The sequence below is a fragment of the Poromitra crassiceps genome, assembly GCF_964638095.1.
Source record: "Poromitra crassiceps genome assembly, chromosome: 18".
Lineage (NCBI taxonomy): Eukaryota > Metazoa > Chordata > Actinopteri > Beryciformes > Melamphaidae > Poromitra > Poromitra crassiceps.
This window is the reverse complement of record NC_139636.1, coordinates 28290954-28314954: the sequence shown is the minus strand read 5'-3', so window position 1 is coordinate 28314954 and position 24001 is coordinate 28290954. Positions and strand designations below refer to the sequence as shown.

The 24001-nt window shown below is 47.8% G+C and overlaps 1 protein-coding gene across 1 annotated transcript in view; it reads right to left on the bottom strand.

The window, feature by feature from the left end:
• otogl (otogelin-like) overlaps positions 1–24001 on the bottom strand; it is a gene marked incomplete at both ends in the record, with an annotated part of 59268 nt that overhangs the window by 4993 nt on the left and 30274 nt on the right. The window contains 27 exons of the mRNA XM_083654808.1: positions 519–590; positions 1697–1742; positions 3489–3608; positions 4512–4616; positions 4935–5113; positions 5362–5425; positions 6427–6467; positions 6759–6863; positions 7014–7115; positions 7302–7409; positions 7543–7647; positions 7831–8043; positions 8174–8359; positions 11529–11676; positions 11768–11985; positions 12673–12856; positions 12940–13032; positions 13149–13172; positions 13276–13418; positions 17059–17236; positions 18458–19494; positions 19604–19844; positions 20093–20283; positions 22527–22606; positions 22779–22896; positions 23099–23377; positions 23574–23753. Coding sequence (XP_083510934.1) covers positions 519–590; positions 1697–1742; positions 3489–3608; positions 4512–4616; positions 4935–5113; positions 5362–5425; positions 6427–6467; positions 6759–6863; positions 7014–7115; positions 7302–7409; positions 7543–7647; positions 7831–8043; positions 8174–8359; positions 11529–11676; positions 11768–11985; positions 12673–12856; positions 12940–13032; positions 13149–13172; positions 13276–13418; positions 17059–17236; positions 18458–19494; positions 19604–19844; positions 20093–20283; positions 22527–22606; positions 22779–22896; positions 23099–23377; positions 23574–23753 — 4560 coding nt within the window. The remainder of the gene's footprint in view (positions 1–518; positions 591–1696; positions 1743–3488; positions 3609–4511; positions 4617–4934; positions 5114–5361; positions 5426–6426; positions 6468–6758; positions 6864–7013; positions 7116–7301; positions 7410–7542; positions 7648–7830; positions 8044–8173; positions 8360–11528; positions 11677–11767; positions 11986–12672; positions 12857–12939; positions 13033–13148; positions 13173–13275; positions 13419–17058; positions 17237–18457; positions 19495–19603; positions 19845–20092; positions 20284–22526; positions 22607–22778; positions 22897–23098; positions 23378–23573; positions 23754–24001) is intronic.

Sequence of the window (24001 nt, the reverse complement as noted above, 5' to 3'; positions counted from 1 at the left end):
AGTGAAAGGGATGCCATGTAGAACTGGAATGTGTGCGAGCAGTAAGACGATGTCCAGTTTCTTCTTAATAGACCATGGTGTTACATTGGAGCTTTTTCTACCTCACAATTGGTTTAAATACTTTTATTTGACCAACCCTTTCTTTTTTATTTAACATCAAATCTGGCCAGATATTAAAAAAAAAGATTGTGCACTAGAGAATTATGCAAAGTTAAATGTTCATAATGTTATGATATGATTATTGTACGGCTTAACCAACAGAAAAGCAGAAAATGCAGACAGAGAGACAGACAGACAGACAGACAGACAGACGCACGCACGCACGCACGCACGCACGCACGCACGCACGCACGCACACACACACACACACACACACACACACACACACACACACACACACACACACACACACACACACACACACACACACACACAAAGCTGAACAGTGAAAGAGAATGAGTCAATGAATGTCAGGATGTGAAAGGATGATTGTGAGTGGGAAAAGTGCAAGGTGGTACCTGTGTCACAGTTAGTACTACCAGTGGGTGTTATGGGATTAACGGTAAACGGTAAAACGCCCACTCCAGAACCTGGGCGCATCGTCGGGACCGCAGCCGTCCGGTTCAAAGAATATCAGGAGAACACACACAAGGTTACGTTTGGTTTAGAAAACACAGTTTAAAGTCACACACAAACACACAGAGGATGGAATCAGTGCAGTTGGCATGCACATGGATTTCACTTTTCTTTGGGTCACTCCGGGCAGCAAATTTCCGAAATGCAGGGTGGCAGGGGTAGGACCCATCTTACTCTGCCTCTGATTGGGTTGGGTTTAGGCATGAGGAGGTTGGGGTTAGGCGTGAGGAGTGATGATTGGTTGGGGTTAGGCGTGATGAGTGATGATTGGTTAAGGGTTAGGGTAAAATATCAGAGTAAGCCAATCAGAGGCAGAGTAGGGCGGGTCCTTCCCCTACCACCTTGCATTTCGGAAATTCGCCTCCGGGCAGCCAGCCAAAGGAGGCAGTCATTTGATGTACTACAAAGAGCAGCTCAGCAGGGCAAACTCTAACCCCTGCACCATCTCACATCCTCATTGGTCAAATGCTCACCATGGAGCGAGCACCCCCATTGGCCAAACTGCAAGGTCACTGCTAAAGCAGGCAAGCGGGCGAGGCTGCAATGCCAAATCCACAGAGAGAAAATGTCACCATTACATGTTTATTAAGGCATATAAAAGGTATAATTCACCCAACTTGCAAATGTCTTATTCCTACATATCATTTTATAAAGTAGACGTGGAAAACTGTCTACAGACCATCACTATGAAAGTAGAAGTCTTGGAGGTTATGTATTGACTTAACTACTACTGACTTAACTACTATTAAATATTGACTACAATCGTTTTATCCTTCTATTTATTTATTTTTTATATTTTATTTATTTCATTCATACTGTATCTCATTACTTGTGTCTGAGCTATGGTGGCTCTCCAGTATGTCAAATCTGGGGACAAACCATAAAAGCAAAATGTAGTGATTAGGCCAAAAACAGGCTTTTACTCCACCCTCTACAACAGGCCACACCCCCAACCACTTCAGCCAATAAGCCCATCCGCTGCCAGGCAACAATGCGCGCACCCCTCTGATTGGCAGCTGAAAGCGTTATGAGGAAGCATCAAAGACTGTTGGTGACTCACATGTCTTGCAGCAGCCGTCCACATAGCTCTGAACCACACCGCCGTTCTGTCATACGAGCACAGGACGAGACAACAAGGATCATGTGAAACGTAATACAGTAGAGAGCCAAAGTCGATGTTACTTCCTGCTTCAGCATGCGTACCAAGAGACTTTCATCCACCATTTATTTTCCCATAGACATTTAGTAAAATGCTGATAAAAATAGTTTTACTAGGTCAAACCCAAACGATTCGGCTATATTTAGAAACAGGAGAGAACAGAACATTTCACTCAGACCAAAACAAACAAACAAACAAACAAAGAAAAAAGTCGAAAACCCTTTAAATCAAATTTTTTTTTAAATGTTTTAGTCAGAGTGAAATGTTCCGTTCTCTCCTGTTTCTAAATATAGCTGAATCGTTTGGTTTGACCAAGTAAAACTATTTGTATAAGCATTTTACGAAATGTCTATGGGATAATAAATGGCGGACGAAAATCCCTTGGTATGCATGCTGAAGCGACTTTGGCTCTCTATAGGCTTTGAACATAAACATTTCCATACATACTAGTGGTGCATCGATCGATCGGACACTGATCATAATTGAATTCAATCATAATTGATTAAATCGGTCCTTAATGATTAGCCAATCACTTTTTCAACTGCTTGATTAAAAAAAGAAATCAGTTAAGCAGTTGTCTACTAATTCTATAATAAGAATGAGAATTGTCCGTGTGTATGCGTGCATGCGTGAGTGTGAGTGAGCAGAATTTTAAAGGAACACTCCGCCCATTTTCAACCAGCTTTGTATCATTAGAACATCAGTAGTATATCAGAAAACTGTAAACGGTTTTGAAGTCTGTCATTTAATTTGAGAGTTATCGAGTGTTAAAGTGTGGACCAGTGACACCACTGGTCCACACAAACTCAAATTAATAACTCATTAACTCAAATCAACTCACAATAACTGTCAAACTATTCATCATTCATCTAGTTTGACAGTTATTGAGAGTTGATTTGAGTTAATGAGTTATTAATGTGAGTTAGTGTGGACCAGTGATGTCACTGGTCCACACTTTAACACTCAATAACTGTCAAATTAAATAACAGACTTCAAAACAGTTTACAGTTTTCTGATATACTACTGATGTTCTAATGATACAAAGCTGGTTGAAAATGGGCAGAGTGTTCCTTTAAGAATGAGAAGTGTCTGTGTTTGTGTGTGTGAGCAGAATTTTGTTTGCCATTTTATGTGCGATCGGGCTGAAACGTTCAGGAAGTGTAAAGAGCACCCGTGCGGGTGACCTGACAGAGCCAGATTTTTGTATGCCAGATTTTTGTATTAGGTAATTGCCCTAATTACCTAATTCCACGAGTGATTTTGATTTGTGGCAGTCAGCAGGATGTTTTTAGTGACATTTGACAGTTCATTTTCTGATATGTTTTGAATTTCACGGCCTATGATCAGAGCATGATACTCTTCACAAACGTGAATAACTTTTCATGCCTTTTGAAGCGTTTTCTAAAAATCGCGTTAAAAAACCCCCATACATTTACATTCCAAAAGTCATCAAAGTTATTCACGTTTGTGAAGATTATCATGCTGAACCGAAATGTGCGTTCCCATAAACTTGTATTAACCACAGACCTTATTTTATGCATTTAAGCGAAACCCCCCATGTTAAATCCCATAGACTTTTCCTCTCACGAACCCAGAAGTATACTTCTGGACTCAATCCTGCGGCTCTCTATGGATTCAAGAGTTGAACCTATGTACAGTCCAGGTAGAGGTCAGTCCAGGTAGAGGTCCTGACCTGAATACATTCTGAATCATTGAAAGGTGGACAGATCACTCCAGAAGCAAGGACCACCGCCCCCACTGTCGTTTCCATACAGTCGTATCGGGTGCAGTTATCCACCCAGGAACTCCCTGCCTACACACACACACACACACACGCACACGCACACGCACACGCACACGCACACGCACACACACACACACACACACACACACACACACACACACACACACACACACAAATCAGTATAGATGCTGATGTGAGAAAGGAGCATTGTTTATGTGTGGATGCAGGGCCGCCGCACCCTATACGCAGAGTACGCAGACTGCGTAGGGCATCATGTGACTGAGGGCACCAATTCTTTTTTTTATTTTTTTTTGGTGCCCTCAGTCAGGCCACTCACTGAACAGCAGGCCAGGCGCCGCCTACTGGTTTACTAGTGGTTTTATTACTTTATTCAGGGTTAAAGTGGGTGCATCTCATTGTAAAATTGGACTCGGCCCAAATTGGGCTTCAAACGGCCCAAATTGGGCTTCAAACGGCCCAAATCTGGCTTCAACTGGCCCAAATCTGGCTTCAAATGACCCAAATCGGGCTTCAAACGGCCCAAATCTGGCTTCAAACAGCCCAAATCTGGCTTCAAACGGCCCAAATTGGGCTTCAAACGGCCCAAATTGGGCTTCAAACAGCCCAAACTTTTTCGGCGCCGCCCTTCGGACGCCGGCGCGCACGTCGGCCCGTATCGGCCTGGCCTGCTTGGTATCTAATGCCCGGCCTGAATTATGATCCCAGTCCGCCCCTGCTTGCATGTACAGTTTAACAATCGCTTGTTTGCTGACATGTACAGTAATTCTAACAATTGTTTCTTTGCCACATGTAATGTAATGTGAGATACACTAGTATCATTCATAATTAATGATTTTGCAGTCTTTCGTTTGACAGTTATTGAAAGTTTTGCCACAAAACAATTACGCTTAGGGCACCCAAATGGCCAGCAGCGGCCCTGTGTGGATATACTGTAGATGTGCTTAGTCTTACAGCGAAAAACTCGATGGTTCCATTATCATTGGTGAAGGAACAGGAGAGGTTTTTACAGGAGCCGCAGCACACCTGAGGGTCAGACGATGGTACGTACACCTGGTGCTGAAGAGAGGAGAAAGAAGTATAGACGGTTTTAACTTGACAACATAAACATTGTGAAATGCCCCTAGCTTACAGTACTTCCTGTTGCAGTGTTTGCTAATACAGCAGCTGACAAGAAAAATAAGCCAGGGTTCAAACTGTTTCCTAGCAATGCAATTCTGTGAAAACCGTCTATACATATGTTGATAGAATTGTGTGGAAGATGGTGGGGGTGGGGGGAGGGGGGGTAGGTGTGAAGGTGACATTTGAACAAGATAAATCCATAAACATGCTTTCGTTCCACAATCAATAGTTCTGCAAAGTGTGCTGCATACATACTGTTCCACACTTCAGGGAGCAGTTGACAGAGGAGATGTCCATAGCATAAAAGCCAGTTGCTGGATCTCTGTCATGCAGGCAGTGGACGGTGTAACACAGCTCCCCCTCAAAGTACTGAACCAGAGACTGGCCTGGGCCCATCACCGTCATCCCCTGGAAAACACACACCTCCGCCTTCTCTATACACACACACACACAGACACACATGAACATAGATAAACATAATGATCAGTAATCATCCTGATGTGCTGCTAACAAATATATGTTTTTTATGGTCAATTGGAAGGTTCGGTTAAGGGCCAGGGAGCATGTAAGAGTAAGAAATGTGTTGCTCTGCAGCGTTTCATCAGGTGGTGTGTGCATGTGTGTGTGTGTGTGTGTGTGTGTGTGTGTGTGTGTGTGTGTGTTTTTGCATGGCGGCAAGTACCGCATGTATGCTGAGGGCAGCCACAGTTGGTGCGGCTGTCTGGAACCTCCACGAGCACCTCCCCCTAGGAGAAAACACAAGATGCTTACTGACTTGGCTAAACAAAGACTTGATTAGGGAGTGAGTTATGAGTTAATGACTTGGCTAACTTGATGTTTTCTTCTAACAAACACTTTGGTTAGGGAGTGAGTTATTGATGCAGGTTTTATAGAGAGCCGCAGGGATGACGGATTTTTGTAGTCAGAACGCGGAATTCCCGGACTTCCTGGTTCTTCACCGTTTCTGTCTATGGGATTTTTGAATGGGTTTTTGCCGCGATGCTTCAAATATGGTCTCTGGGCAACGCAAGATTAATCAAACGCGAACCAGAGTTCAGTCGGATAATCTTCACACATGAGGACCACTTTCATGAGTTTTGTAGCGTAAATGCGAGCCCTAGAAGTAAAAAGCTCGAGCTAAGCGAATCCAGAACTACACACTGTCGCATAGGCTTCCACGTCACGTCAGCACTCAACCTGGACTGTTGTTGATGTGTGCACTGATTACCCCGGGCTGAACGGGCTGAACCAGGTGAGGGAAAGAGAATTTCCGTGTTCGTCGTTTGAAGTGGTGACGTTATTGACGTTTAGAACACGGCTCTCTTGAATACTCGATTCTGATTGATATTGGAAATAATGGAAATAATGACCTCCGCTGCGCGTCGGGCTCAATCATTCACCTGTCGGTCATTATTTCGCCAGTAATCACCGGCTCACAATACATTATCCCTTACATATATCCACATCGACTCAACAGTGTAGTCTCATTTAGCCGTTTGCTACCTAGCCGCCCGTTTAACGGCACGTAAAAGCTTCAAAACTCATAAAAGTGGTCCTCGTGTGTGAAGATGATATTACTAAACACTGGTTCGCGTTTGATTAAGCCAGCGTTGCCCAGAGAGATTATTAGAAGCATCGCGCCAAAAACCCATTCAAAACTCCCATAGGCGAAAACAGTGAAGAACCAGGAGTGTTAGCATCGATGATTTCCGGACTCGTTCCTGCGGCTCTCTATTGGCTGACTTACCACCTGACAGACCGGGACGGAGCCGTCCTCACATTGGCACTCTGAGAGAGATAGAAAGTAACACAGAGGAGTAGCGTGAATGTTTGTACATTACAAGCATAATCATTTAGAACATAACACATTTTCATTTTTCTCCAAACAGCAGTGAATTGACACTGACAACAAATGTGTGCGTGTGTGTGTGTGTGTGTGTGTGTGTGTGTGTGTGTGTGTGTGTGTGTGCGTGCGTGCGTGCGTGCGTGCGTGTATGTGCGCGTGCGTGCGTGCACGTGCGTGCGTGCGCGTGCGTGCGCGCGTGTGCGTGCATGGGTGCGTGTGTGTTGTGCTTATACCACAGTGGTGCTGCGGGCAGCAGTTCCCAGGGAGAGTAGTTTGAACCAGAGAGAGACCAGGTGCACAGCTCACAAATGACTCAGGGCACAGGTTGACATCACACACTACACAAGGAAGAAATTATAAACTGTAAACATGATTGAAGCCACACACACACACACACACACACACACACACACACACACACACACACACACACACACACACACACACACACTCACTCACTCACTCACTCACTCACTCACACTACCTACCACAATGGTACTGTGGACAGCAGCTGTTGGTGGAGTTTTGATCCACAGCCAGAATTTCTCCATGCAAGCAAGTTGGAACAGGCTCGATACATGATTCGCACACTGCAAAGACAGAAGACACTAAGTGACAGTTTTGCTGATGTAATGGAGGAGGGGCCATGATGTAATGGAGGAGGGGCCATGGTGTAATGGAGGAGGGGCCATGGTGTAATGGAGGAGGGGCCATGACAACTTCATACCAAAGCCTTTCAGCTTTAGACGGATCGGTGATTGACAATTAACCCTTACCACACAGGAAAGAATAGCAGCAGGATCTGTCCTCCCTGACCTCAACTAGGAACTGATCTTCTCTGCAGTATGGGGCAGAGACAGGAGGACACGCCATGGGGTCGCACTCTGAGGAAGACCGAATGCATAGTGAATGGAAGGGAAACAGGATGCAATCGAAGACTTTGCAGCAAAGACAATATCATGATGCAATAGAAGACTTTGCAGTAAAGAGTAGAAAAATGGTAGTTTTTGGTCTCACCACATCTGTACTCTGGGCAGCAGGACAGAGCGCTGTAACCGATAACCAGGTGGTTACCGTTATCGCAGGGCGGAGCCTCGCTGTCACAGATGGTGATGTTGCACTCTGACACAGCGAAAAGGGTCAAAGAACATAATTGAGTCTTGTGTTTTTCAGAGGTGGGTCAAAAGGGGAGAGGAGCTCATATGGGGGGTGAGACTTGTGGGGATGATGGGATAAGATCCAACCATGATCTTTTAAAGGGAACTCTTGGCCGCTCAAGTGATTTAAACTGGTGAACTCACTCACCACAGATCTTCTTAGGGCAGCAGGCTCCTTCCTCCAGCACATCTAGTACGTACTCTCCCTCCCTCTCACACTGCGGCGCAGGGACAGCACTGCAGTCTGGCTCGACAGGCACCACAGAGCCGTTCTCCAGACACCTGTACAGACAGCAGCCTCGAAGAGAGCCGTTCCACACCTCGCCAGGGGCCCGGGGGTTGCCCTCGTTATCTGTGCACACTGGAGAAACCAGAGCCGACCAAACACACTCAGAAAGAAGATAGAACAGGTGGTTCCATCACTCGACACTAGAAGGAATGAGAGACCGAAGAGTCTCTGGCAGACGCGTGATGATCACTCCGCCACTCACCACAGCGATCCTCGGTGATGCAGTAAGGGGAGTCGGCGCGGTGCAGGATGGTTCCCCTGCGGCACACACACTCCTCTCTGATGTAAGAGCAGGTGGTCTCCTCGTAGTACTCTCTGTTCAGACAGGTGCGGCTGGTGCAGGTGCTCACACACGCCTTATACTCCTTACCAGCAGGACACCGCAAGGCTACAGGATGACAGATGACAGCCAGTTAGCGACATATGAGCAATGCTACAGGAAGACAGGCAGTTAGCAATGCTACAGGAAGACAGGTAGTTAGCAATGCTACAGGAAGACAGGCAGTTAGCAATGCTACAGGATGACAGGCAGTTAGCAATGCTACAGGATGACAGACAGTTAGCAATGCTACAGGATGACAGATGACAGACAGTTAGCAATGCTCCAGGATGACAGGTAGTTAGCAATGCTACAGGATGACAGGCAGTTAGCAATGCTACAGGATGACAGATGACAGACAGTTAGCGACATATGAGCAATGCTACAGGATGACAGACAGTTAGCAATGCTACAGGATGACAGGCAGTTAGCAATGCTACAGGATGACAGACAGTTAGCAATGCTACAGGATGACAGATGACAGACAGTTAGCGACATATGAGCAATGCTACAGGATGACAGGCAGTTAGCAATGCTACAGGATGACAGATGACAGACAGTTAGCGACATATGAGCAATGCTACAGGATGACAGGCAGTTAGCAATGCTACAGGATGACAGGCAGTTAGCAATGCTACAGGATGACAGGCAGTTAGCAATGCTACAGGATGACAGATGACAGACAGTTAGCGACATATGAGCAATGCTACAGGATGACAGACAGCTAGCAATGCTACAGGATGACAGGCAGTTAGCAATGCTACAGGATGACAGGCAGTTAGCAATGCTACAGAATGACAGGTAGTTAGCAATGCTACAGGAAGACAGACAGCTAGCAATGCTACAGGATGACAGGCAGTTAGCAATGCTACAGGATGACAGACAGTTAGCAATGCTACAGGATGACAGATGACAGACAGTTAGCGACATATGAGCAATGCTACAGGATGACAGGCAGTTAGCAATGCTACAGGATGACAGATGACAGACAGTTAGCGACATATGAGCAATGCTACAGGATGACAGGCAGTTAGCAATGCTACAGGATGACAGGCAGTTAGCAATGCTACAGGATGACAGGCAGTTAGCAATGCTACAGGATGACAGGCAGTTAGCAATGCTACAGGATGACAGGCAGTTAGCAATGCTACAGGATGACAGGCAGTTAGCAATGCTACAGGATGACAGACAGTTAGCAATGCTACAGGATGACAGGCAGTTAGCAATGCTACAGGATGACAGGCAGTTAGCAATGCTACAGGAAGACAGGCAGTTAGCAATGCTACAGGATGACAGGCAGTTAGCAATGCTACAGGATGACAGGCAGTTAGCAATGCTACAGGATGACAGGCAGTTAGCAATGCTACAGGATGACAGGCAGTTAGCAATGCTACAGGATGACAGGCAGTTAGCAATGCTACAGGATGACAGGCAGTTACCAATGCTACAGGATGACAGGCAGTTAGCAATGCTACAGGATGACAGGCAGTTAGCAATGCTACAGGATGACAGGCAGTTAGCAATGCTACAGGATGACAGGCAGTTAGCAATGCTACAGGATGACAGGCAGTTAGCAATGCTACAGAATGACAGGTAGTTAGCAATGCTACAGGATGACAGGCAGTTAGCAATGCTACAGGAAGACAGGCAGTTAGCAATGCTACAGGATGACAGATGACAGACAGTTAGCGACATATGAGCAATGCTACAGGATGACAGGCAGTTAGCAATGCTACAGGATGACAGGCAGTTAGCAATGCTACAGAATGACAGGTAGTTAGCAATGCTACAGGAAGACAGGCAGTTAGCAATGCTACAGGATGACAGATGACAGACAGTTAGCGACATATGAGCAATGCTACAGGATGACAGGCAGTTAGCAATGCTACAGGATGACAGGCAGTTAGCAATGCTACAGGATGACAGGCAGTTAGCAATGCTACAGGATGACAGGCAGTTAGCAATGCTACAGGATGACAGGCAGTTAGCAATGCTACAGGATGACAGGCAGTTAGCAATGCTACAGGATGACAGACAGTTAGCAATGCTACAGGATGACAGGCAGTTAGCAATGCTACAGGATGACAGGTAGTTAGCAATGCTACAGGATGACAGGCAGTTACCAATGCTACAGGATAACAGGCAGTTAGCAATGCTACAGGATGACAGGCAGTTAGCAATGCTACAGGATGACAGGCAGTTAGCAATGCTACAGGATGACAGGCAGTTAGCAATGCTACAGGATGACAGGTAGTTAGCAATGCTACAGAATGACAGGCAGTTAGCAATGCTACAGGATGACAGGCAGTTAGCAATGCTACAGAATGACAGGTAGTTAGCAATGCTACAGGATGACAGGCAGTTAGCAATGCTACAGGATGACAGGCAGTTAGCAATGCTACAGGATGACAGGCAGTTAGCAATGCTACAGGATGACAGGTAGTTAGCAATGCTACAGAATGACAGGCAGTTAGCAATGCTACAGGATGACAGGCAGTTAGCAATGCTACAGGATGACAGACAGTTACCAATGCTACAGGATGACAGGCAGTTACCAATGCTACAGGATGACAGACAGTTAGCGATGCTACAGGATGACAGACAGTTACCAATGCTACAGGATGACAGGCAGTTACCAATGCTACAGGATGACAGACAGTTAGCAATGCTACAGGATGACAGGCAGTTAGCATTGCAACAGGATGACAGGTAGTTAGCAATGCTACAGGAAGACAGACAGTTAGCATTGCAACAGGATGACAGGTAGTTAGCAATGCTACAGGATGACAGACAGTTAGCGATGCTACAGGATGACAGGTAGTTAGCAATGCTACAGGATGACAGACAGTTAGCGATGCTACAGGATGACAGACAGTTACCAATGCTACAGGATGACAGGTAGTTAGCAATGCTACAGGATGACAGACAGTTAGCGATGCTACAGGATGACAGACAGTTAGCAATGCAACAGGATGACAGGCAGTTAGCAATGCTACAGAATGACAGGCAGTTAGCATTGCAACAGGATAACAGGCAGTTAGCAATGCTACAGGATAACAGGCAGTTAGCAATGCTACAGAATGACAGGCAGTTAGCAATGCTACAGGATGACAGGCAGTTAGCGATGCTACAGAATGACAGGCAGTTAGCGACGCAGGAGCCAACGAGAAACACGAGCGAGTCCATCTGTGCGTGTGTGTGATATGGGTGTGTGTGTGTGTTTTCTGTGTCTCCTTACGGCAGAAGTTGGGTCGTCTCCAGCTGATGCAGACTTGGTGGGTGTAGCAGACTGCCACGTACGCTGCCAGGAAGTCACACTGGTGACTGACATCCTTATAATGCAGGTCCCCCGCCCACATTACATCACAGAACTGTTCTGGAGACACCTGCAAGCCCCACAACCCAAAGTCATGGCACAGTAACAAACACTTCATAGAAGCCTGTGTGTGTGTTTGTGTGTGTACAGTATGCAGCTACCTTGCTGTGGCAGGGCATGAAGGCTCTCGCGTGAAGTATGGAGAGGCAGTTGGAGCAGTCGCCGGTGGTGCAGTTGTCTCCGACCCTGCGTGTGTGTTCGGTCTCGTCGGTGGTGGGGACCCTCCAGGCCTGCAGGAACAGCACCATGTCTCCGATCTCTGTCACCACCGTGCCGTTGGGCAGCTTCAGGTCATCTGCCGGGTTCCCATCACAACAACCTGGCACCATGGTGGACAGAGGTAACGTCAACATGTGGGTTGGTCACCTTTGTGGCTTCGTGTAGGTGTGTTTATGTGTGTGTGTGTGTGTGTGTGTGTGTGTGTGTGTGTGTGTGTGTGTGTGTGTGTGTGTGTGTACGGGTGGCAGTTGTAACCTACTTGCTGCGCAGACATTGATTAATTAAAAGACAGCGATATAATGTGTGTGTGAAGTCTAATGGCCTATAATCACGTACGTCATAGTGATGCTAGTCTGTCAGGATAGACACGTTGGCTCCTGCAATTTACAAATGCTCCCCGCCTACCCATCTGTACAGTACAGGACCGGATGTCCGGTCAAAATAAGGCGGGATATCTGGTTATTTCCCCCAATCACCTGCCTCGGTTATGTTGCCGAGATTTGTGATTGGTCGAATACCATAGAATTTCCTTCTGGTCTGAAGCGTTTTTCCAAATTTTAATGGGCTGAAGTGCAGACTGTTTTTGGAACATTCGAAGATTGTGGAAGAAATAGACTGGCTTGAGAGACTATAGTGATGCTCCTGGTTAGCCATTCAGCGTTTAGGTGCTGATAGCTGATGTTGATGTAGTCAGAGCCTGGCATGTGTATGTGTGTGTGTGTGTGTGCACTCACCACACACAGGCCTCAGGCATGAGTGTGTATGTGTGTGTGCACTGTGCACTCACCACACAGGCCTCGGGAAGATGCATTATTGGGAGCAGTGTACTGCAGCACCATGATGCCAGTGCTGTGGTACCACTGTATGCTGATCCCTCCAGGTGTGTTGATCAGGTACATGCTGCCTGTGTCGTCCACGTGAAGAGACTGACGGGAGAACGGAAGCCTGGCGTTTCTGTAGTTCACTGACACCTGGAGACAGAAAGACACATGATATGCACGGGGGAAATGGATTTAATGGAGTTGAGTGTAAAAAAAAAGGTAAAGAAGGTCACCTTGCGGTCCATTCGGTTGATAATGATTCTGTAGGAGGAGGTAGTAATGTTCAGCTTCTTAAAACACAGGCCAGAGGTTCCACCTGTAGGACTCTTGAGAGATCAAATGAGATAAGGGGAGCGATATGAAATGCATTAATAAAAGCTCTTGCCCCTGATGCAAACATAATTGTCTGATAAATTAGGCAGAACAAGAGAATTGTACTCACAGGCCGTCTGATCAAATTTACACTCTACAAAGAAAACAAAATACAATTCAATACAATGAAAGCACCCAGGACTATTCTGAAGACTTTTACGAGTACAGAGTTAAGATTTCAGATTTCTATATATTACCTGACTGGTTGGACATTTCTCCACAGTGCCGATAATGGTCTCCTTCGGCAGGTGGACCAGGATGTAGGAGCCATTGTCATACAAAGCCACGTTGTTACCATCAAACGTGATCACACGCAGGTCCGACATCACAGAGCAGCGACCTGGCATAAGCAATTATAACAACAAAATTTAACACAGTTGCATTAAAACAAGAGACGAAACTAGAGGTCTTCACGGGTCCAATATGACGGACCCGGACCCGAATGAACCTGGGAAATTTGTGCCCAGACCCGAATGGACCCATCTATTATTAGAAAGCTGTGACCCCGATCCGGACAGACCCGATAAATGTCGGACGCCATACCCAGCCTGGAGACGGAATCACTTCTTTTGAATGGACCAGAGACCCGGCAGGGTCCGGGTAGGGTCCTCGGGTATCCGGGCATACCAGAAGACCTCTAGTAGGTTCAAGTGCACATTTTTCTAGTAAGTTTTAATTAGTTATTTGACAATATAAAAAAGGGTGATTGACGCTAGAGCCAAGATGGTGCGGACGGGTTTGAGCTGGATGATATTAATACACCTGGGAGTGTTTGAAACGCACGTGGAGCTGTCGCCAGCATGGGGGTGACTGGCCACATGTGTGAGAACACGGAGATTAGCGCAACCAATGACTTAAGGCTGAATTATGCTCACCCTGCCGTGAAGGGCGCGGGGGTGGAGCGAGGGGCGGGCGCATCAAATTACGTAAATTTGTTGGGCGTGGTTATTCGCTAGCTCCAGCGGCCGCTCGCGTTGTGCCTGATTTTTTTTCTAACAGTGCGAGCTTCTCTCCATACATGGCTGCTTTCGAGCCACTGAACCCTGAACACTGAGCTGTGTTTTCACCACATTTCTTGACCCATGTGGTAGGCTATAAACTTAGATTTGCAACTGTTCGTTTTTAGTCATTTCACCAAGTAAATGTGTTGTGTTGAGAGCATGATTGAGAGAGATTAAAAGCAGCACAGAGTAGTAGGCTATCAGGGCTGAGAAGTAAAAACGGCTTTCAGTAAAAACAAGTTTGGTGAGTCCTTCATGTGCTGATGTGGGGTCATTTGAGAGTGAAAGCGCACTCAGTACTGCACAGCGTTTCATTGCGACTTTTCACGGGCTGTTCTCACCATTGTACAATACATGCTGATCACTTTCTGAGTATAATGGCATCAGCCCCAGCGCGAGGTCTGCGCGGTGACTCACGGAGACTCGCGGGGCCCCACCCCCACGGAGCTTTGCTCGAGTATAAGAGCACCTTAAGACAGTTGATTAACTAGCGGACGCTACGGGAGGGGCATGCAAAGCCACATCACATGAGAGACTATGATACACATTAACGTTAAAGGAGAATTTCGTTTTTTTTACACCACGGTCCTTATTTCCAGCTTAAAATATGATGTTTTACTCACCCAAATAACTTTGGTTTCATTCGGATCTCCACAGAAGATTTTGAGTTCGGAGTAGCATCCTCAAACAGGCTATAACGGGCGCAAACCGGGGAAGGTGCATGCGCTCTGTAAATAACACATTTTCTGTCACATCGCGGTTCATTGTGGTTGTTATATAATTATGAGAACATGAATTAGCGATCTAACTAACCGTGCTCCCGAGTGCCGACAGCCTGCTCTGTTTGCTGTCCGAGTGTCCATCACTCCCGCTGCTGTTGCAGACGAGCGGCAATTGAATTGAATCGTCCATAATCTTGACATCAGATCATATCTACGGTATATGCCAAGCTAGGCTGCTAAGCTAACAACAACATACTGTAACAGTCGAGTCAACTCTGACCTGCCCCGGATGGGCTTAGTGCTTATGTTCTTCTTCTGTGGTTTATCTAACAGAAGCGCTTCTCACTGCTTCTTCTGAAGCACATCCGGGGCAGGTCAGAGTTGACTCGTCTGTTACAGTATGTTGTTGTTGTTGTTAGCTTAGCAGCCTAGCTTGGCATATAGATACTGCCATAATGAACCGCAATGTGACAGAAAATGTGTTATTTACAGAGCGCATGCACCTTGCCCCGTTTGCGCCCGTTATAGCCTGTTTGAGGATGCTACTCCGAGCTCAAAATCTTCTGTGGACATCCGAATGAAACCCAAGTTATTTGGGTGAGTAAAACATCATATTTTAAGCTGGAAATAAGGATCGTGGTGTAAAAAAACGAAATTCTCCTTTAACAACGCTGGATTTTCATAAAGTACGCCGACACCCATCATCTTCACTGTTTGAGAATGGGATTCTCAGACATCCTCTGAACGTGCATCCAGCACGCAACGACATCTCCAACCGAGGACACGAACCTCAGAACAGGGGTCGTCAGTCTACTGCACCAAGGTGTTCAAGGCCACGCCAGACCAGATAGCTGGAAAACCTTGAAGAATTGTGAGTTACTTTTACCCCTAACTTAGAAAGATAACTTACCCTTAACTTACCATTAAGCAGTGAGTTACACAATCAAGTCAAAAGCATGCCTGTAATGTTACATTGGGGGGGGGGGGGGGTGCTGACAGTAGAGAGGCTAACTGTAGGCTACTGGTTAGAGGTTAGGCATAAATTAAAAATAAATAAACATCGTATATTGGTGTTGATTTGTCTGATATTATATGGGACAAGATTCTGTCCGTGGTTCAACTCTGCTCATTTAACAGCCGACACCAGCTGATCCAATTTAAAGTCGCTCACCGTCTCCATTATTCCAAGCATAGGTTGCACAGGATCTACCCTTCTGTCTCACCACTATGTGATAGGTGTCAGGTGTTAGACTAGAAGGTGTCAGGCAGTAGGTAGGCACAGGGTCGTACATCTGGTGCATCTCGTGGATGTTAGAGGGTACACTGTCCCATGCCTTTTGGTTTTGCCCTTCACTATCCGGATTCTGGGCCAAAATATTTGATTGGTACTCTGAGGTCTATGTCTGAGGAAGAGCGTGTGTGCTCGAAACGTCACTCTGTTTTGCTGGATGGCTAAATAAAAGGTAAATGGGAGCTCGATCAGTGTGTGGACCTTCTCTCTTTTCACATACTCTGAGGTCTATAAAATAACCATTCAGCCGTAGGTGGAACTCGCCATCTTCAGCTGCTCGGAATCCTCTCTGCTCCTCCCTAGGACTGTGCAGTCTCTGACGCAGGGGACGACTGTCGCCAAGAGACAGAGTGGAAATCCACCTGTCCACCTCCTTTTCAGCTGTGGCTGACGGACATGGTCTCAGTTATACAGTACATATGGAGAGACTCAGGTTCCTGAGGACCAACTCACTTAAGAAATGTTCAACTATCTGGGACCCGTTCCTGGCCAACTTTGACGAGGTTAAGAGCGACAAGAAACTCGCCCAGCTGATTTCTAATGGAGTCCTTGCGTGGGATATCTACAGTATGTACATCTCTTACAAGCACATTACGCGCCTTACGCGGCTGGTAGCACCACGTTGTAATGTTGTAATGTTGTAATGTTGATGATATGTGTTTTTTCTTTCTTTTCTTTTCTGTGTCTGAGTTTGTTATTGTTTTTCATGTTGTGAAAAATTCAAAAATAAAATATTGAAAAAATAAAATAAACATTGTATTAACGAGCATTGGTTACCATTAGGCTTCTCTCACCCCCATGTGTGTAACAATTGGTGCCTACATCTGGGATGTTTTTGTAACAATTATACAGAAACATGCACACGGGACGCAAAGAAACCCTGTTTAATCACATCCGGTTAAAGGATGAGTTCTGTAACATAAGGAAATATAGCATCATGGGGTCCAATCCTGCCTGTGTACTTACAGGGGCACTGCCACTGGGGGCAGCAGGGGTCTGTGTTGGTGAGGATGGGCAGACCCAGCAGACTGCAGTGGGGCTGGGTGGTGTTGAATCGGCAGAAGTGAGAGGAGTTGTGGAGCAGCAGCTCTCCGTTGAAACAAATCAGCTCAGCACACTCGTCTATACGATAGGAGTATGGGGGCTATGGAGAGAAATGCACACATTTTACATTTTACATTACACATTGCATGTTTGCACTCCACTCCACAACACGTATGGATTTCTCTGTAAGTGATATACTTTGTAATGTAAATATGACAAAAATGTATCATCATTTATCCTTCCTGTAAATTTGCGGCCTCGCCCGCCCTGCAGCTCGCATACGCAGCTCCCCTGTGGCCGAGCTGTGCAGCTCAGCCGCGGTGCGGGCTCACTTGCTCCCTCGCCCGCTGTGCGGGCTCACCTGCTCTTATGACATCACTGATGATGTCACAATGCCTATGACATAATCAGTGATGTCACAATGCACAATTGCTCAGACATCACTGATGAGATCACTTCTGGGACTTTATGACATCACTGATGATCACAATGCTGGGACTTTATGACATCACTGATGACATCATCAGTGGCACAAAAATGTAAATAAACAGAGAAAGAGAGAAACATTGGCCACATGCTCCCTTTTATATTTCTGCAGCTCGCCAAGCTGGCCCTGCAGCTCGCATTCGTAGCTCGGCCGCTGCGCGGCCTTGCCCACAGCCCGGCTGCTGTCTGGCCAATGAGGCCAGCATCACTGATGATGTCAGATTTATCACTTTTAACATGTTGAAATTCTCTGCTGAATTTGTTTATATAACCAAAATTGTTTAGATTCAATTTTTATGTATTTTTGACTACTGTATCCTGTGACCAAAAGTTTCATCCTATTCTATATCCAATATCTATATCTACACCCAATGTACACCAGATGCGTTATGGCTGCGTTGCAGATCCAGTAAAACTGCCGGATCAGACTCTCGCCCATGTAGATGGGCAATACACGGACCTGTTGTATTTTTATCTGATCCCGCATGTGTCTTTACATGAGTATGGGTCTGTTCGCAGCCATACCGGAGCCGTACCGCATCTGTTCCGGAGCTGGTGGACAATAGCCCTTATTCTTTCCTTTCCTTTCCTTTCCTACTACTAGGGACTCACTGTTACAACTTTCAAACACATTCTAGTGTTCTCATGTCTGGAATTCAGGGGGTAGCCTTGGTCAGAGTCTAGGCCAGGACACATTCTCTTGATAGATTTATCTCCCAGGTGTGTGTGTGTGTGTGTGTGTGTGTGTGTGTGTGTGTGTGTGTGTGTGTGTGTGTGTGTGTGCGTACATTTTGTCGCTGTGTGTTAAAAGTCTAGCTAAAACAGAAACACTTACTGTACAGGTAGTGGGATAGGTGAAGGGAGGTGTGGTTGACACTTCCTCTGTTGTAGGAGAGGTTTCGGGGCTTAGGGTTATTTCCGTGGATATCAGCTCCGTGATTCCGGGATACGGTGTCATGGTCGTCACGGCGGTCTCAGTGGTGAATCTTGTATCAATTGGTGGTGGTCGAGGGGTGGTTGTGGTTGCGATGCCAGGGACAGGAGGGCGAGTGGGGTAGAGGGTGAAAGGGGTGATGATGGTGATGGCAGCTGTGGTGGCAGGCGGCCATGCAGTGAAGGACGGCCGTGCGGTGAAGGGTGGCCGTGCGGTGAAGGGTGGCCGTGCGGTGATGGGCGGCCGTACGGTGAGGGGCGGCCGTACGGTGAAGGGTGGCCGTGCAGTGACCGGTGGCCGTGCGGTGACCGGTGGCCGTACGGTGAAGGGTGGCCGTGTGGTGACCGGTGGCCGTACGGTGAAGGGTGGCCGTGCGGTGACAGGCGGCCGCGCAGTGACAGACGGCCGTGCAGTGAAGGGTGGCCGTGCGGTGACGGGTGGCCGCACGGTGACAGATGGCCGTGCAGTGAAGGGTGGCCGTGCGGTGACGGGTGGCCGTACGGTGACAGGTGGCCGTACGGTGACGGGTGGCCGCGCGGTGACAGATGGCCGTGCAGTGAAGGGTGGCCGTGCGGTGACAGGTGGCCGCGCAGTGACAGACGGCCGTGCAGTGAAGGGTGGCCGTGCGGTGACGGGCGGCCGCGCAGTGACAGATGGCCGTGCAGTGAAGGGTGGCCGTGCGGTGATGGGCGGCCGTACGGTGGTGGGCGGCCGTGCGGTGACGGGCGGCCGTACGGTGACGGGCGGCCGTGCGGTGACAGGTGGCCGCGCGGTGACAGACGGCCGTGCAGTGAAGGGTGGCCGTGCGGTGATGGGCGGCCGTACGGTGAGGGGCGGCCGTGCGGTGGGAGGTGGCCGCGTGGTAGTAGCACCCACCTCGGTCACAGTGGAGGGCGTCGCCCTGGTTGGCGTGGTCGCTGCGGTAGTGACCCCTGGGGCTAATGTGGTTCGGGGAGGTGTCACTCCGGGGATGCTGGGAGTGGTTGTCTCCGGTGGGGGCCATGCGGTGGGGGGCGGCCGTACAGTAGTGGCACCCACCTCAGTCACAGTGGAGGGTGTTGCCCTGGTTGGCGTGGTCGCTGCGGTAGTGACCCCTGGGGCTAATGTGGTTCGGAGGGGTGTCACTCCGGGGATGCCGGGAGCGGTTGTGGTGGAGGGAGTGATTGCGGTGGAAGGTGGGGTGGGAGGACGAGGAGGACCGGGTGGAGTGGGAGATGTGGGTGGCGGGGGGAAGAGCGAAGGGGTGACGCGATCTGTGACTGGTGCTGCACTGGGAGTAGTGGGAGGCCTAATGAGGGTTGTGGTCGTGGTGGGTCTGCCAGTATAGGGGGAAGTAGTCACTCTAGAAATCGTCACTCTAGAAATGGTAGAATCAGTAATAGTGGTGGTGGTGCTGACAGTAGATGTAGGCCTTCTGGTAGTGGTGGTGGTAGGTCGTCCGGGTCTGGTAATGGTAGGTCGTACAGGTCTGCTAGTTGTGGGTCTTCTTGTAGTGGTGGTGGTAGGTCGTCCCGGTCTGGGAATGGTAGGTCGTACAGGTCTGGTAGTGGTGGGCCTTCTCGTGGTGGTGGTAGTAGGCCTTCTACTGGGGGTAGTAGTAGGTCTTCTGGTGGTGGAAGTGGTAGTTCTAGAGGGAGTCATGCGTGTAACTGTTGTTGGTGCTGTAGTGCTTATGTTGGACCGTGTCACATACTCAAAGGGAGTTGGCGTTGGGGGAAGGGTCACACCTAGAGGAGAGAATATCCCAGTTATACATTTTATTTTTAATTTAGACAATGTCTAACTCTGGATAATGACAAGAACACCCCACTTACAAGGCTAGATCTATTTATCAGTGCCGCATAGTCTGTTATGGGAGGCCTTTGATTTCTTTAGAGTGCCAGGTAGTATAATGAGCTTAGTTAAAGCCTACTTCTTAGATATTCAACTCTGCTTTACCACAGCAGAGTACACTACAGCTTGGCAGCAGCTAGAGATAGGCATTATGGCAGGGTGTACAATTTCCCCATTAGCTTTTACCATGGCAATGGAGATCATTATTAGGGCTTCAAAATGGGTAGTGGGTGGAGAAAGGCTGCAGGGAGGGCTGCGGCTCCCTCCAATTTAGGGCATACATGGATGACATGACGACTATGACGTCAACCGCTCCATGTACTAGCAGATTGTTGGATAAGTTAAATAGTAATCTGCAGTGGGCTAGAATGAAAGTGAAGCCAAGTAAGTCCAGGAGTATTTCAATCATTAAAGGGAGGGTAGTAGGTAAGAAGTTTGTTATAAATGATGAGGTGGTGCCTACAGTGTTAGAGAAACCAGTCAAGAGTTTGGGAAGATGGTCCAGTGGTTAGGAGTGTAGCGCCCACAGTTAAAACAGGGAGGAAGTGGAACCCAAAGGAGGCAGTACAGCAAGCACAGTCAGCTCTTAGACACAGGGATATCATAGGTCAGGTGCAGCATGGGCGTGGAGGCTTAGGGTTGTGCATAGGGAAACCTGTGTGGAACAAGGCATCAGTAATAGAAAAGAGGAAGATGGTAGTTGAAGAAGTACAAAGGCAAGAGGAGGCAGTAAGATGTACTAAGGCAGTGTCGCAGGCAAAGCAAGGACAGTGGGTGAACTGGGAGAGTGTAGAGAAGAGAAAGTTGAAGTGGAGAGAGTTGTGGAGCATGGAGGCCAGCAGAATTAGATTTATTCTAGGGGCTACTTATGATGTGCTGCCATCTCCCCAGAACTTAAATCAGTGGTTGGGCGAGGATGGTGCCTGCCCGTTGTGTTCTAGTGTATGTACACTAAGGCATATACTGTCAGGGTGTAAGGTCAGTCTCTCCCAGGGGCGATACACCTGGCGTCACAACCAGGTGTTGAAATGTTTGGCTGCTGCAGTTGAGGAAAAGCGGCTAGAAGTAAATTCTCTAGTTGCTAGCAAAGAGACTAGACAGATCAAATTTGTACGTGAGGGAGAAAAGATTAGACCAATTAAGGTCAGGCACAAGTTAGGGCAGCTAAGTGTAGGTGGAGCCTGGGAAATGAGGGTTGACTTGAATGAACAGCTAGTCATCCCAGCATATATAGTTAGCTACGTCCGGACTTGTTACTGTGGTCTGAGGTAGAGAAGATTTTATTTTATCGAACTCACAGTCCCGTGGGAAGATCGAGTTGAGGAGGCTTATGAGCGCAAGAAAGCTAGGTATGCTGAAATGGCAGCAGAGGCAGAGCAGCGAGGTTGGAGGGCTCGAGTGCGGCCTGTAGAGGTGGGCTGCCGTGGTTTTGTGGCAAAGTCCGTTATTGCCCTACTAACTGAGTTGGGCATTCGGGGACGGAGCCTGAAACTTGCGGTTAGCAACATGTCTCAGGCAGCAGAACGAGCAAGTGAATGGCTGTGGCTAAGGAGGAAACATGCTAGCTGGGGAGCTCGCTAAGGTAAGATTGATTGTTTGTTGTTGGTCATGATTGACGGTCCGCATCAACAGGGCTGAATCATTGACAGTGGTGGTGTAGTTAGCAATGTCATACTGAACCGACCTGGATAGCTAGGCTTAGATAGTGAGGTAATATGCAGTTGTGCGGTGGTAGCATGGAGGGGGGTGTTTCCAGGACGCTGGATTACACCGTTAAGCCTTCTTGAGGTGTCGTGGGCCTAACTTAACGAAACATCGGTGAAGGAAGGTGCCCACTTGAAAACCCCAATGACATGCTTCATACTGCTGTTGGCTAGGGTAGGTAACTGGTGATTTGTGTCTTGTTTATTAGTTTGTTAGCCTGTTAGCTTGTTTTATTCTGGATTGGGCTTCTAAATGTGTTTTTCCTCGGATTTTGGCACAAGGGATAGTAACATCTTGTCCTGTGTATTAATTAATTGCATTAGTTTAAAGCATCTGTCTTTATCTTTGTGCCTTCTCTGGTGCTCAGTAAATAAAGATCGATAGATGTTTAATTGATATTCTACTGTGCGGGAACTTTGAGACCAACACTCACAGTCCTCTGTGTAGACACATCTTCTGGTGACTTCATCCAGGATCATGTTCTTGGGACAACGTGGAAAGCAGCCCTCCACACTGAAACACATACAGAAAACCCACGCACGCGCACACACACACACACACACACACACACACACACACACACACACACACTGAAACACATACAGAAAACACTTCCATGCTTGAGTTAACCATGAATTACTTTGGGTGTAGACTGAGAGTGCTTTCAATGAACTCAGCCACTTACGGCGGTAGGGAGTGGCAGCGTGTGGCATCTGGGTCACTGCAGGTGTGAATACAAGGACTAGCACAGGCCCGGTAGCGCCACTCGCACATCATGCGGTACGGTATCACAAAAGTGCTCTCTGGCAAAGGAGAAAAATACTTGATGAGACAGTGTGTGTGTGTGTGTGTGTGTGTGTGTGTGTGTGTGTGTGTGTGTGTGTGTGTGTATGTGTGTGTATGTATGTATGTACAAGCATGTGTGTATACAGTGTGTGTGTGTGTGTGTGTGTGTGTGTGTGTGTGTGTGTGTGTGTGTGTACTGTACATGCATGTGTTTCTGACCCTCCAAGGAGAAGCTACTGCTGATCTTGAAGCTTTCTGTGTTGTCGTATCTCTGGGCTCTCACTGCTGCGCGTGTCAGCGTCAGAAAGAATCCAGGCTGGCCGACGAGCTCGAAGGAGGTGTGACCTGGCAAAAACAGCCCCTGGTGCTGGATGAAGGTTGCCGACCGCTTAAACTCCTCCCCTCGACTCCATTGCTCCATTTGGAGCCGGCTACGCCCAGACACAACCAGGAAGTAGTTTGGCCTCTCTGCAGACTCCAGGGACACCACAGGGACACCTGGGCAAATGGGGGGAAATTAGTGTAAAATTGATGAGTTAGATTAGCTTGGAATAAAATTCACCAATCAAAGTAAAAAAAAATACCAAACATTTGCTGGTTACAGCTTCACAAGTGCTTGCATTTCTCCTAAAGCGTAAGCAATTTTACAACATCACTTTCAGATGTGGTGACTTGTGTGAATGTGAATGCTCACGTGATGCGCGCTCCTTCTGCAGGCCTGCCGTGACCATGAAGTTGAACAGCAGTCCCGGGGCAGGCAGCTGCCATGTTCTCTCTCTCACCAGGGGAAACACTGAGCCACTGGTGCGATTCACCCCAAACATGGTGTCATTATAGACAGCACTGACCACGGAGAACGGACCTTCGCCCAGCTCTGTGGGGAAGTGAGAGAGGGGTTGAGTGTCAATGGGATGACGTGGTGCCATGTTAGTCGGGGGGCAACAGTTTACGGGTCCTATCGTGAGGGCGGTAGCGCATGGCATGGCAGCAGCGAATTTGGAGGCGTGTCCAAGTCCAATTCCCTATTTTAATAGCGCTAATTCTCCCCTTTGCGCTGCCTTGCACCGAGCACACAGCGCTAACGGGGCTGCACATTTGCGCCAGGAAAGATTCACAGCTGAC